The 14,986-nt window shown below is 39.3% G+C and overlaps 1 protein-coding gene across 9 annotated transcripts in view; it reads right to left on the bottom strand.

The window, feature by feature from the left end:
* Nucleotides 1–1,436: 1,436 nt before the first annotated feature.
* SPATS2L (spermatogenesis associated serine rich 2 like) overlaps nt 1,437–14,986 on the bottom strand; it is a 152,036-nt gene continuing 138,486 nt past the window's right edge. For 8 of the 9 annotated variants that reach the window (XM_076342320.1, XM_076342321.1, XM_076342319.1 and 5 more), the window contains 5 exons: nt 12,326–12,384; nt 8,764–8,873; nt 8,108–8,210; nt 4,710–4,930; nt 1,437–3,509 (listed from right to left, as the gene is read on the bottom strand). In XM_076342320.1, the coding sequence (XP_076198435.1) occupies nt 3,114–3,509; nt 4,710–4,930; nt 8,108–8,210; nt 8,764–8,873; nt 12,326–12,384 (889 nt within the window). In that variant the 3' untranslated portion in view covers nt 1,437–3,113. The remainder of the gene's footprint in view (nt 3,510–4,709; nt 4,931–8,107; nt 8,211–8,763; nt 8,874–12,325; nt 12,385–14,986) is intronic. The other variant, XM_076342328.1, reaches the window with a different exon arrangement.

Below are 14,986 nucleotides of genomic sequence, written 5' to 3'. Positions count from 1 at the left end.
CCTCTGCTGCAGTCACAAGTGTATGAACCCTACAACAGGGTCCAGGAAAGTGCTAGAAGACCAATGCTTCCCTTCCAGAATTATTAGTTTCTCTTTCAGGGTGACATTTTCAAACACATTAAGTGATTAATTTTTTTTTAACCTTTTTTTTCCAAACATACCTAAATAATGTAAGTTCTCCAAATAGCTCGGCTGTGTTAAGTTACCTTCTCTTTTGTTCTCCAACTGCGTATTTGGTCCTTTATTTTGCCGAGTTCTGCCCTTACTCTGAGTTTAATCTTACACGGAAGATAAACAGATCCAACCTGCTTTAAAATACTGCCCTTTAAGGTGTGTTTCCACTTTTGAAAGGGTGTGCAAAGTGCAGTGGGAAGTCCATGTTTGTGTTTGAGTGGTGCCAAACAGCTGTATTTGCTTTACAAATTGAGGGTGCTTTTTTAAAAAAGACGGCTGGCCTGAAAGTCAAGCCTCGTCCCGCCCTTAATTCCCTCACTGACCCCTGTACAAATCCCTTACATTAAAAGGAGCATCACACACAGCTAGCTCTGTAATTAGAAGATAAAAAAAGAGTTCTGTTGAAGATGGGCGCAAGAGCATCCGATTACTTACAAGTATTGTGAACAGTAAAACACTCCTAGAAATTGGCAGATCTAAGTCCAAGCATACAGAGACACAAGAAATGAAGGATGAAGAGATACCGTTCTGACACAGCCACACTTCAGAGCACAGCCACGTAATGTAGTTAAAACGTGTATTGCAATACTAAACCACACTTGGTGTGCTAAGACTGCAGCGTTCCCAGAACCACCCCACTCCCCAGCCCAACCAAATCCATGCTTGCATCTCTCATCAAAGAAAATGTGTTTGCATCACAGTCTGAAGACAAATGCCGTCTCTCACCTGTTAGTCCTGGGCCTGTCACATACTGTCACACAGATACATTAAAGGTTAGCTGGTACTGAAGAGCGCAAGGTGGTCCTGTTGTGCCGAGTTATGACTTATGTTACAGATTGTATTTATTTGCAGAAGCCTGTTTGTGAGAAGCTGACTTACGGAATAAAATAACTTTCAATAATCCTGTCAAGTAGAGAAGCTATAAGGAAGGAATACAATTCATTATAGATAAGTTAGATTTTTCTTTTTTTTTTTAGGAGGGGTTACAAGAAGACATAAATAAATTTCACAAATTATGTAAGGACATTATAATAAGATTTCTGTGTAATATCTGCATGGAAATTATAATTACATCTCTTACAGTGAGGTTACAGGTCAAACTGTAAGGCAGCAGATAAATTTTGAAAAGCTACTTGCCTAATGGGTGTGCACAACACAGATTCTGGAATTTCAGTTCCATTTACTCAAAACATTCAGCTTAAAAGCGTGATAGGTAATTAACTAGGATAGAAGCAGTGCTTGCAATGCTAAGAAAGCCAGCGTTACCTATGCATGTTTATTTTTCTTTCACCACTCTTCCAGATGAAGATGAGTTATTTGCCTTTTAGAATCAGGTTTTACCAGTATTCACATGTGGAAAACTGTACACAGATATCAAGAGAAATAAAAATAATCAAAATCACCCATAAGGAATGCACCTCACTCTACACTTTGAGATTATTTTTCAAGGGCCACAGAGGAAAAGTAAACCAGTCAGTACTAAGGAAGCGTGCAGTCAGCTAACAGAAATTAGGCAGAGGAAATTGGTAAAAAGCAATAGCAAACAATAACCTAGGAATACACTTTTAAAGATACTCAAGTGCCCTGCTCTTACTGACTTTTTACACCTTTCTGATTCGGACACTTAGGCCACTAGTTCACTTGATGCCAGGCCTGGATTCTGACACCTTACTATGTTAAATAATAACTTACATTAAAAGCATGTCCAGGATGGAAGCGGCTCTCATGGGAAGGTTCTGTTCCGTGCACTTCTGGCATTAGAATCTAGCTAAAAGCAAAAGCCTAGTCCAGTCCAAACTCAGCTGAAAGCCTCCTACTGATACCAGTTGAATTAAGCAAATACAATTTGAATAAGATCACAAAGGTTAGGCACTGCAAAGCAGCAAACACCAGAATATTTTAGAAAGAAGATTTTAATTTTTTGGAAGAAACAGGTTTTCTGAAATACAGAATCAGAACATTAAGACTAAGTAAGATTTTTATTTTAATAGAAAACTCGGAAGGATGTAGTATCTGCTCAAATATGTACCTCCACATTCTGCTGCGTGTTGCTGTAACAAATTTATTAGTCATAGCTCTCGTTATGGACAGATGGTTCCTACAGCAAAAATATAGAAAAATAATTTGGATTCAAGTCTAGAACACCTGCAACTTTTCATATGCAAAAAAATAAATCCAACTAGTCATAGAAAAGTGGCTGATAAGGATGGAGAATAGGGCTGTGCATCTGAATAGCCATGACTATATACATTCCAAACTTAAGAAATGAGCATTCTTCCTCAGCCTCATAAAAATAGTTTGTCACTGAAAAATACCAATATGTAATACATTTAATACAATTTATACTTGAATTTAAAGATCTCAGACTATGGAATAATAAGCTAAAATCAAATGTACTGCTTTTTCAAATGTTCTTGTATATAACAATACTCTCTGTGTATACAGTGTGCATGCATGTACGTGTATACACGCACAGAAAGAAAGAGGTGTATAGAGATTCGCTGAAAAATTCTACAAGATTATCTGATTTCATTGCAGACCACAGCATAATACAGACTTCCTGGGATCCTTCTAACACAGGCTGCTCTAAAAAACAATAAAGTTGACTGGTATAACCACAGATCTACAACAGGTTTTTGCTATTATGAATTTGATTATCAATTCATTTTTCCAATCTAGATCTCATTTTTCTAAGTAGTTAATGCTGCTTTGGTAAGATTCTGTACTGTCATGACAAAATAACTGTGAACGTATTGGGCAAAGCCTCAAAAGTATGAATTAATTTTGATAATTAGGTAAGTAATAAAGAGACCAATAAGTTTTAAGCAGCAACAGATTTAAAATGACTATGTTCTGACACTTTCTTCACCAACAAGCATCTCGAGCAAGAAACTAAAATGAAGAGATTAAATTTCTCTGCCTGCCGTCACCGTGACATTTTAAGCCACCAAAGTCACAGCTGGCACTGAAAGAACAGTGGCATCAGCAGAGACCTCCATCCTTGCAGGACATAAATTGCATTGCGACACCCTGCCAACACTGCCTTGGAAAGGCCTGTGATCTACAGTGTCTGGTGTATGATGCTTTCGTCGGGTCTTTTCTGAATGTGTCGGATTCTCTGTGGTCCTTGCAGTTGTGGACTGCTCTTGATTTTTCATAGCTCCTTTATTTTTAGATCTGAAGCTGTTATGCTGTCTTCTGTGTTCAGACCTGGAACCGCTCTTGACGTTGTTTTGATCTGCCTCATTACTGGCACCTTGTGACTTAAGAGATCCATTGAGCCGGATGTTTTGGTGCTGTGGGTTGAATCTTCGTCTCTGGCTAGAAGGCCCATTCTACCCAGAAAGAAATTGGGTAAGTGTTAGGTTATCTGAATCCTTCCAACAGGACAAGAAATACAGCAATTAGAATTAACAAAAATTGCAGAATAAAACTTCCAGTGTAACTAGGAGTGGGAAAGCACTACACAGTTTTGATTGTTGCCAGAGCTTTCTATTTATAACACTTAAAAACTGAACTATGAGTAACATGCTACATCTGAGTAGCCTGGAAATATAGATGGCGGGTTCACCACTGATGCCAAATTAAAATCTGCCATGATTCAAGAGAATACAGAAAAGGGGATGAAATACTACATGTCTCAACAGCAGCAGTTAAGAAGCACTGAAGAACTTGATATTGACTGATTTTTTCCAAAATCATGAAAATACCTTTCCTAGTAAAGCATTGTGTAAATACTACAGTAAGACTGCAGGAAGAACAGAAATTCACATGTAAATTAAAGTCAAGTTAAGAATCCACATGGTGGGAGAGATGTCCATTGTGGTATCTTGCTCAGAGGAAGCTTTGATCCTTAGTGGGAAGTGGCTGAATTGCTTTATTTGCATGACTGCCAGGGCAGCTGATTCCATACATGCACTGACATTAGGTAATGCTTTTATGTTTCCCTTCAGGCACCTACTCGAGCCTAAAATTCCTACTGGGACAAAATTCAGACCAACTTGAGTGGCAGCTTTACCTAAGCACAGCAGTACAAGGACATTCTAAGGTGCTCTTATAATGAAATAGCTACCAATATAGCACAATACTATAAGCTATATTATACAGCTTCTGAAATAATATGCTTTTAAACCTGGCAGGATTCCACTTTCAAAGTCTATCTAATAATCATGCTTCAACAGCACATCAACTGATCATTCGTCAAGGATCAGGAATAAATGTTTCTCCATCGTAGCATGTAGGGCAATTAGCTATTATGGAGGGTTTTTCTTTTTCAGTCTATTAACTGCCACTAGTCACTTCTGAACACCAGACAGCGGTCTTTGCTGGTATGGCATTTCTGGTATTTCCACCTTGTAAGTTCACACTGCCTTGAAAATGAAGCTGGAAAATATATACTTGCATATTTTCAAAAGTTATTAATTAAATATACAGACTGCAAACGAGTATTTGATTTTGTATTAACAACTTTCAATGCTGCATATTGTTCTGAAATTTTTGAAATAATTTAGTTTAGTTCATAACTGGTTTCTTACCTGCTTATTTGTCGGGATTCCTTGGGAAGAAGATTCTGTAGGATTGGAAGAAAGATGACTTTGTACTTTAGTGCTAGCTGTTTTATTATCAGAGTTCTTGGCATTACTGGAGGACTTTCGGGTGTGCATATTTTGCTTGCCAATTGTTGCATGCGAGGTCATTGAAGACAGCACTGAACTACACGGTGTTCTTGAGGAATAGTTGTTCTTTGGGTGAGAAACTATTAAAAAAAAATTCTGTGTTATCAGTTAAATGATCAACATCTAAACATAAGGCTGTATTCTTACACTGCTTACAGTTAATTTTGGTAGTATTGTTCCAGCCTTACTTTAAATAATGAAGTAAGCTACGTAACTAGGGTCGGAATTAGGCCATAGCATTTTACTTCTGTGAAACTGCCTCATTGTGAAGCACTTCTGGAGACAAAAGAGCCAACGTGGTGGAACTGCGCTAAAACTGGAAGGAGCCTGGCAGAAAGCTAGGCTTTGGTCATCCCAGAAAACTTTTCGAAATTCGTGGTACCTATTGGTTTGCTTGTGAACTTTTAACCAGTTGAGCTGAACGCATGTGCTGTGAGGACTGCCCCATGCACTGCTGTCCTACCAATAATGCTCCTAATGGGAGTCTTCAGGCAACAAAGGAAGAAACAGGGGAAGGAAGTGAGTGTGCCAGTATGCCAGTAACTCTCTCAACTGCTTGAGGGCAAAGGAAATTGTGCCTGCAGACACCACAGACTAATTCGATTCCAAATTATTCTTTGACCATGGAAGGCTGAAGAGGCTGACGTTTGCTGTCTATATATGTACTAGTTACAACACACGTAACAGCTATGAAAGCTTCCTTAGTATGTCTAAATATTTTTTAAGAAGAAAAAAAGAACATCTAGTGCCTGTTGCTCATTCCTCTCTCAGGAGATGGTTAACAAAGGTTCTTCTGTACCATGGATATCTATAAAAACTGGAACTGAATGCAATGCACTAATCCCCTTCATGTAGATCATGACAGTCAGCATCATCAGGAACCACTATTGCTCATCTCAGTACACTCCTGCTCCCTACTTCTTAGTATTTTGAGACTGCCTGATTTCTTAACCACTTCCATGTCTAGATGTGAAGTGCACCAAACAAATCCTTGATTCCCACCTCTCTGCATTTCCACAAGCTCTTCAAGCTGCCTGCTTCTGTGCAATGGCCCCTCAGCAGTCTCTAAGAAAACTCTGAGGCTATTGAAGTAAAGTTCTTGATCTTAATTTGCTGTTCTGATTTTTCCGATTATGGAATTTTCCTGTTTTCCTTCTGGTACAGATGACAAACCAGAGGCTCACTTCAGTGAGACACCTGTTGTTTTATCTAAGAGGTACTTCTATTTTTCCACTTCTAGTACAGAGAAAGAAGATACGGAATAATTTTAGCAACTGAGCATCATCTGTTAGGTTTTTTGAGGCTCTTATTCACTTATGCCAACATCAGCTATTTCTCCCACTAGGTGTCCTCTTCAGAAAAACAATGCAATGATCTGTATAATGAACTGAATTTTCTGTCCTAAGTTCAGTGAGACTGGCTGTCACTGAATTCTACTGCTCTCTTTTGTCTAAAATAGACTGCTGCACATGGAAGCCCCTATAAAAATCCAGGTGCTTGTCATAAAAATGTATTTTTAAAAAAAAAGACATACAAGGAAGGGGTACAACCCACCATCGGCCATTCTGGATATAAGCCAGTCCAATTATTTTTATTTCTTCCTGTCCTTCATTGTGAGTGTATGCTACCTACCCTCTTCTCATGCTAGAACATGCCTTCCTTTGCACAAGCTCTGTGGTTTTGGTTATTGCTTTTGTTAAAGCCCTCAACAGTGGCTGTTCTTAGCTATAGGCCTGGTATAATCTCTGTTTGAGGGGTATTTGCAGCTCCTAGCAGTGTATGGGCCTCATTGTGAGATGCTCCAAACAGAAACATCTTTTGCACCAAAGAGTTCTTATCAAAGACATGCCAACAGCATGAGCTGCTCATGTAAGGTCACTGAGGGCAGGTCAGAGCTAAGTTCTTCAGACAGCCAGTGCACTATCAGTCATTTGTAAGATGGCACTGCTTCCCCGCTAATAGCTGTTCTTTTGACTTCACTGACCTGATTTCAACAGGTCTGCATCAAACTATGCTTAAGTAATGCTTTGCTGAAATGAGGTATAAATAATTAACTGGCAGAATTAACTGCAGCTGGAAGTTATTTAGGAAGTAGTTCGATGAGTTTAAAAAAAATAGTCTCTGGTTGTATTAATAGCAGCTGTGATTATACTAGTTAGGATAATCCTTACAGAATTTTCAGTCTCTTAAGCTTCAGGGTATGAGCTAGAGTCTATGAGGTGACTGTGAACAATTAGATGCATTACTGGGAAGCTTATGCCTTCCTTTGAAACATCCTGGGTTGGCTTCAATGAGAGACAGGATACGGGGTTAGATGGATCTTCAAAGTGTTCCGCAAAAGCAATTCTTATGGTCTAATGAATTAAACCGGTTATGCCTCAAAGGAGTCAGTTCTTTAGCTGTGCGGTCAGAAGATCGTATTGGCAGACTGTGATTTTTTTTTTTCTTTTTTCTTTTTCTAGTAACTCCTTGAAAAACATCAATTATCTTTCTTCCCGAAATTGTTTTCCTTCTGCCAAGATGCACTAGTTCAGTATTGTGTTAACAGTTTTTCTCCTGAGCGATGGTACTGATGGGATACCATAGGACAGGGTAACATTTGGGGCAAAGCATTATAGCATTTACTTTTTTGGGAGGGAAAAAAAGCATGACAAAGATGAGAAATAGACTATCTCGTATTTTGCCACAGGGACATGATACTTGGAGCAGAAAATGGACCTGAATTTCCAAGCAGAAGAGCAGATGATTTGGAAACAGGAACATCTGGGACTACTTTTAGCTCCTGAAAAACCCAGTGAATACTGTTACAAAGCCAGGGAGTCACTTCCTAGCAGGAGAGATCTGCATTGGTCTCATAACATTATGCTCACACAGAGAAGCTTCCAATTTATTAGCTATTCATAAATTACTGAATTTGAGTGTTCCCCAGAGCTGACTTTTATTTCCACTTGGAAATCCTGTTTAGATGGAAAACCAACTGATCTGAGTAATACCTAGAAATCTCTGACAAAGAGGGCACTGTGCACATGCAGATGGACTGTGCAGCACACGTACAGTGAGTTTAATGTGTTGCATACTGTAAAGTTGACTTGTGCGTGTTCAGCAAGCCTGCTGCATCCAGATATACCATTCATGTGAGGCTTGCTGCACCCACACACTGGCAGTACACATGCCATTATTTCTGCTGGCATTTCCTGAACAGGTATGTGGAACACTATATTCAGAGAACTTCGGTGTGAGAAAGCACCAGCACTTACTTTCTCCACAGAGCTGAATTTGGGTCTTCAGCTGTTCTGTATCACAGGAAAATCGGGCAGACCTGCCCAGCTCTTCATCATATTTCCGTTCACTCACAAAGTGCTGCAAAAATACAGACAAGTTAACAGTGATTTGCATTCTGAGCAAAAGACTATATGGATGGTACAGAAACCAATCAAGGTTTTGGCTTGGATATCAAGGTTTAAAGCTCAGCAAACTCTTGACCCTGCCCTGTACGCAGGATCTCTATGCAGAACGAAGTATTTTCCCATCCTTACCAAATTACATGTCTCACAGCTCAATGATGGTGGATCGCTCCTGCACTTGGGAAGTGGGTCAATTCATCGGAGTATATGCGTTTGATCACCGAACCTGAAGCTATCAGGTTTACTTGTTAACTGGGTCTGATAAACGATACACAAACAGCAAAACTCCCCACTGCTCCACTTACGAGGGGTAGCTTACATTTCTCTGATAGCGTCTGTACACTGCTCAGAGGTGCTATAATCCTTTAAGAAGATATGCTTTCTCCATGGAAAGCTAGTTACCCTTTGGCCCATAGCAGGAATGAACAGCCTGGGCACGTTAACATGACAGCTCTTTCTTGGCATTTATGCAAACAGCTAAAATACCCAAGCAGAAGTGAATGCCTGACCTTAATTTCAGCCCTGAGTTCAGACAGTTGTGCTTCAGCCATCTGACTGGCTAGGTCCGTCAGTCTCTTCAGCTCCTCAGCTTTCTTCTGCCGAGCAGTCAGGATTTCCACTGCCAAATACCAATAGTCAATAATTAATGCTAGGAAGGTAAACTGCTCTGTAATTCATTACTCTTTGGGCATTAACACATCACATGTGAGACAAACATACACATCTCAGACCCCCAACTTCAGCTGGACTTCCAGTATGCTGCTTGCACAGATTAAGTCAGTCAGCGTATTTAACTGAACTGCCTGATGTTGAAAAAGATCTGGAAATGGGATAGCTGTCAGAAAATCAAAGTTAAACCAATCCTTCAACATTTAGACAAACAGGGGCAGAGACATGTTTTTTTGAGTTTTCCAGTGCTTTATTTTTAAGCACAAAATCAGGGAGCCTTCCATGGAGACATGGAAAGAAGCATTACATTGAGTCAACAGCCTGTTTCTGAAGACATGCTATATTTTATTTATAGAGGGCTATTTCAGTTCCTCTGAAAAAAATCTGTTCATATATCATTTACATTAAAATCACCGGCATTGCAATTTTGCTTTCAAGTCCAGAATATACACAGTTGCCATTTCTACAGCAAAGCAATTTTACAAAGGCCAAGAGTCTTTTTGAAAAAATACTAAATATTCACTACTGCCCGTCTTGTATATTTTATAAAAGGAAGAGGTGAATAGTTACGTTCTTATAGGAAAAGATGAACCACAAAGCAATGGTCCACTTACATGCAGAATAATATGACATTACAATTTTGGTGGAAAATTAAACATATGCAAACTTTATCACCTACGTGGTGACTCAATGTAAAAGCAACAACCGATTAATTGGCTGGTGGGATCAGCACTTATGGCAGAGAGGAAAGATAGTATCTAAATGTAAAAGTAACAATCATAGTCTTTTGTCTAGAGCTTGTGCCTACAGGCAGGGTGAGTGGTAGTTGTAAACCATCCTAAGGCCACTAAGACTCCATTACAGCTGTGGAGACTTTGGCTTCTTTGCCTTCTTTTGCCACAAATTGCCAGAGCAGACTTGGCAAGTCACCTAACCAGCTCGTACTTTATAATGCCATTTTTTAGGTGAGAATTGATGATATTTCACAGAGAGTTTGTTTCTCAACCCGCTGTCATTTATTTAATCAGATGGCACCTTCTTTTGAAAGTATTATAGAATCATGGAATAGTTTGGGTTGGAAGGGACCTCTAAAGGCCATCTAGTCCAACCCCCCTGCCGTGAGCAGGGACATCTTCAGCTAGATCAGGTTGCTCAGAGCCCCGTCCAACCTGACCTTGAATATTTCCAGGGATGGGGCATCCACCACCTCTCTGGGCAACCTGTGCCAGTGTTTCACCAGGTACAGCACAGTCCAGCAGGCACAGGGAGACAGAGCTGAGGCTGTACAGCTGTGTGGGAGCAACCAAACCATACAATAGAGGAACGTGTATCATACAGGGCAGGTAAGGCAGTGGGTGGCTACAGTTCCTTTAGCCCTGTTGGTAAATCTGTGCCTACATTGTTACTTATGCTAAGAACAAGTGTGTATCTATCTCTCTAGCTGATCTTTTAATTTCATTTCTGTGGAATACAGTCTACAAGTCTGAGAAACTTTTATCAGGTTAAATGAACAGCTTACTAGCTGGTTTTCCTTGTCCAATAGTTCTGCTTTATTGCTTCTTCTAGGTAATGCTAATATTGTTTCTCTCCAAGGTCAGCATTCCCTTTGCTGAAGTGACTGCCCAAACCATATGATCTCATCTCATACTGGCACTCATCTCCGCATGAGATGCCAGCCAAATACCCATTTTTTAAAAAAACCTGAAATTATCATATTTGGAAATTTTCCCAGTATTGACAGTAAGAGTAAGGTTACCCACTGTAAAATAGTCCTCCAGTGCAGCAAAGAGATGTGAAAATAAATAATAATGTAAATCTTGGTTAGCACGTTACAGTCCTATAACAACTTTCTGTCTAAAGTTCTGAAGGCACTTTACAAGCCTACAACAGCCTTGAGAGACAGCAGAAACTACACTGTTAAAGACAGGTACAGGGACCATCCAGTGTCACATGTGGAGTCGGCATGAAAGCAGGGAAATAGAACCTCTCGTGCAAATGCAGCACTTCGCATACCCGTAGATAAGAATTAGGTTTACTTTCCACAAAAATTACTACTATACCTGGCCAAGATTAATGAAGGGGCCCTATGATACCATCAGCCCTGGATGGTGGATTTTCAAAATGTGTTTTTGTTTATGCAGTTAGGGCTTAGATCCATGTCTGCTGATATCAATGGGAATTTTACCATTTGTTTTTCTGAGAGTGAGTGCATGCCCTGTAGCTGATTATGGCTACCTGGTCTCTGCAGGTAACCAAAAAGCTGCTGATGTGTTTCCATCCACAACTCCTCCCCAGAATAACACAGAACTCCAAATCCACATCTATTTCATGTTAGTACTAGAAAAGTTAGCATACAAAATTCCAAACACAAACTAATGCCGATCTTTGCTGTAGCAACTTATACCTTTTAGTTTTCAAACATATACAACTGCAAGAGACTTAGCTAGCAACGGAGGATTTAGATTTTTCTTTTAATAAAAATTTAACTAGTATACATTTGTGAACTAAGTGGGAGTTCTACATGCAAATGAAGCGTTCAAGGACGTTACATATATTTGTGACCCTCCTTGGAAGGACCTTAAATTCACAAATCAATAAAAGGATTGTATGCATACATAGCAGTGACATTTTCATCTGCCAGGCAAGTATCATTCTAACAATACTTCGGTTATTCTTTAGTTTCTTGCTTAGCGCTCTCCATTGAAACACATCCCCTTGATCACTGGGCCATGAATACCGTATCTCAAATGGGGTATAAGACAGATATTGTGGTATCCTAACACATGGCTCATCTTGCTTTTTTTTCCCCCACCAGAATATATATACACCTTACCTATGCAAAAAACAGAGATGACATGAAAACCTGGAATCAGATCAACTCCCACAGATTATTAAGAAAACAGATTCCAGTAAACTGCTGGTTTTTGATTTTTTTATTCTTCTAATTCATAAGCTTGATCACTATCCCTTAAAGCTATGCAATAACCTATTCCCCTATCAATTTCCAGTATTCTAACTCATATATATATATATATATAATATAAGCAAGCAAACAGTGATTAAGAAATGGAAATGAAGTAATCGACAAACCATAGAAATAAGAGAAAAAAAAAAGTGGTCAAAGTGCTCCGATAAATAAGCAAAAGAAATAAATCATTTAAATTTAACTTCATATGAACTTTTGGTTTACCTTAATTTCATAATATTGAAACTTTGACGCACAATCCTTATAGATAGAAACTATACAGAAACTATCCTGGAACATCAAAGACTTATTTGATTGTATACAATGAAAGATGCTGGAATGTTGCCAACCAAATTTATGTACTGTGTAATTTTCTGCCAAACAAAACAAGTGTTTCATGACTATTCCAAAAGTACCCTGCGTATTTTTTTACTTACTGGCTTCTTCTTTAACTTTATCAATTTCTGCCATTAATGACACTTCTTTGTCTACGATGCTAAAAAAGGAAAAAAGAAAGAAAAAAACCAGAATTTAATCCATGCTAGAACTCTATCAAAATCAAAAGCTATAATTACACAAAGACATCAGACCTTAGTTATTAGCAGTTTTGAAATTAATAAGGCTTAAAAAAATGGAAGCTGAAGAAACAGCTAGGCAAACTGACTACAAAAACTTAGTGATAATCAGTGTATGCTGATTTACACAAACATCTCCTGGCCTGTCCATGTGTCTGCACAGATGTGGAAGTCACTCTGATTTACCTCTTCAGCACTGCCTGGGCACAGCAGTCCTCAAATGACTAAACAGTCTCTTTCCTACTTAAGCAAGATATACCATTGCTGCTACCCAGGTTAATACAGCTTAGCTCTCAGTGCAATATTAAGAATAAAACAGAATTAAAGCCATTTGGAAAGAGGTACTTCTCTTCCTTAAATAGAGATATCCTTGCAAAATGTGTCAGGGTAAACAAGAAAATGGTTTGTGATGTAAATAAGCATTAACGTATCTCCATAACAGAGGTCACCTTCCTTGCCCCCCATTCTCTCCAGGACCAAGGAAGGTGTGGTTCCACTTTTACCTGGCCTTCCTAAAAGTCTCGTGTGCCTCTTCTTTCACAAATCTCTGGTGTGCAATCCCTGACAGTGCTTTTAAGCAGTCAAAATATAAACTGATCAGGTGGGTCTACTGAGAGACAGTGGGTCTGGTAAATTGTTCACATCATCAACCCAGTGACATCGTTCAGTGAAATAACAGCACTGCAGAATGCTCTCTAGTGGATAGTGCTCTGGTGTGCCACTCCATTTTCCCCTCACTAGATTGTTCTTAGTCATGTTCACGTTTAATAAACACCACCAACGTTAATGTTTATGTTTGCATAAGTGAGTAAACCCAAGCAGCTGGGGAGAAATCACAAAAAGTAGGTCAAACACCAGGAGTAAATCCAGGCACACACTCAAGGGAAGAGTGGAGTTCTCAACCCTTTCCGTAAAATCATCCTTAAACCTAAGCTTTTGTACCCAGTGAAGACACTGAGGTATATGCGAACTAGCTTCCATCAGAAGGAAGACATTATAGAAAACTCAGGAGCAAAACATTTGTCTAGAATGCCCTTAGCAAGAAAGGAAAGATCCTACGGAGTTCAGTGGGCAGCAATCAAAGGCAGAAGACTTACAAAGAGAAGGGCTGATGGGTTATTAACTAAAACAGAAAGATTAGGAAGTGGGCAGCATAGGGAACACATGGCAGATATACAGCTGACTCAACCAGAAATTTACCAGCTAGAACACGTTCAAGTGCCATGCAGCTTTCCTTGAAATCTTCCCATAAATTAACCGAGCTCATACAGGAGGTTTCCAACAGAAGTTCTGCAGAGTCCTACCCTCAGGTTTTACCAATCAACCATGCCACCTTTAGAGGAGGAGAGGCTACTACCTTCACGCTGCCTCCCAATAGCCAACAAGAGGGATAGAGACAGGTTGGCTGATGGCAAAGGATGCAGCAAGACAATAAAATTGCAGCGTAACACATTTTTCTGTTTCATACATATAAACAAGACTAAAAATATTGTCTTGGCCTGCCAGATCAATTTAGTGTCACCTACACACCAGAGGAAATAAAACAGAAAGGTTTTTTACAGTAGAGCAAATCAGTTAAGAGGCATACTCTTGCAATGAAAGGACACACTTGTTCCAGTTGGCCCTCAATATTCTCCAGGCATAAGCATTAAGCTTGGACTCCAAATAGGCAGGTGATGATTCCAGCTTGCTAATCTAAATAGTGATAGCTTTTCAGAATTAATCTATTTTCAATTAGCTTTTGTAACTACACGGTATAATAAACTTCCTTGGCTTTCACAGCAGGTGGCTGAAATGAGTCTTGTAAGTTCTCACCTGTTTCTACCCTCCACAAAAAAAGAGATTTTAATGGTCTTGAGTATTTTCCCCTAAATTTAAAAAGTCTGCACGTTTTTGCTTTTTGCTGTCTCTGTTATAAAAGTGCCTCCCTAGCGTACTACATAGATTATATAAACATAAACTTTTGGCTGGAAAAAATATTCAAGCAACAAGCTCACAACAGCAGAGCTCATCAGATCTATGTTTTGACCCAGTTCATTCTATGACTGTCCTCTTCTCACTCCAACAACAGATCCTTGCTAAACCGCTTGGCCCCATACATTTTATTTTGATGCCAAATAAAAACACTTTTAATACCAGAATGAGAACAAGGCCATAGCAGTCCTATATCTATCATATTTTGTAGTCAGATCTCATCTGTTTACTAGACAGTTTTCCTAATGTTTTAGTGGTCTCTGATGAACATTTCAGGAAAGCATTTGGATGTTGTAGTAGCAGAGGCCAGGACTCTGATGAATTTGATGGAGAACCACCACCTGAGTACTTCTCTTGTAGCTACAAACTAACATTGGGAAAACTACAGAATAAAACAAGAGAAAATGTGTTTGGTGCCTTTGTCAGTATGAGACTAGTTAATGGGATAAACTAAGTTTCTTTAATGGACAGATCTTCATGGGGTTGCCCTTCCCTGAAGACAATGCAGCTGTACTAACTAATGTCCAGCTGAGGACATGGATTCTCTCT

This window comes from Aptenodytes patagonicus, chromosome 6 (assembly GCF_965638725.1).
Source record: "Aptenodytes patagonicus chromosome 6, bAptPat1.pri.cur, whole genome shotgun sequence".
Classification (NCBI taxonomy): Eukaryota; Metazoa; Chordata; class Aves; order Sphenisciformes; family Spheniscidae; genus Aptenodytes; species Aptenodytes patagonicus.
Note: the sequence above shows the minus strand (reverse complement) of the source record. Positions and strands in the feature narration are given on the sequence as shown.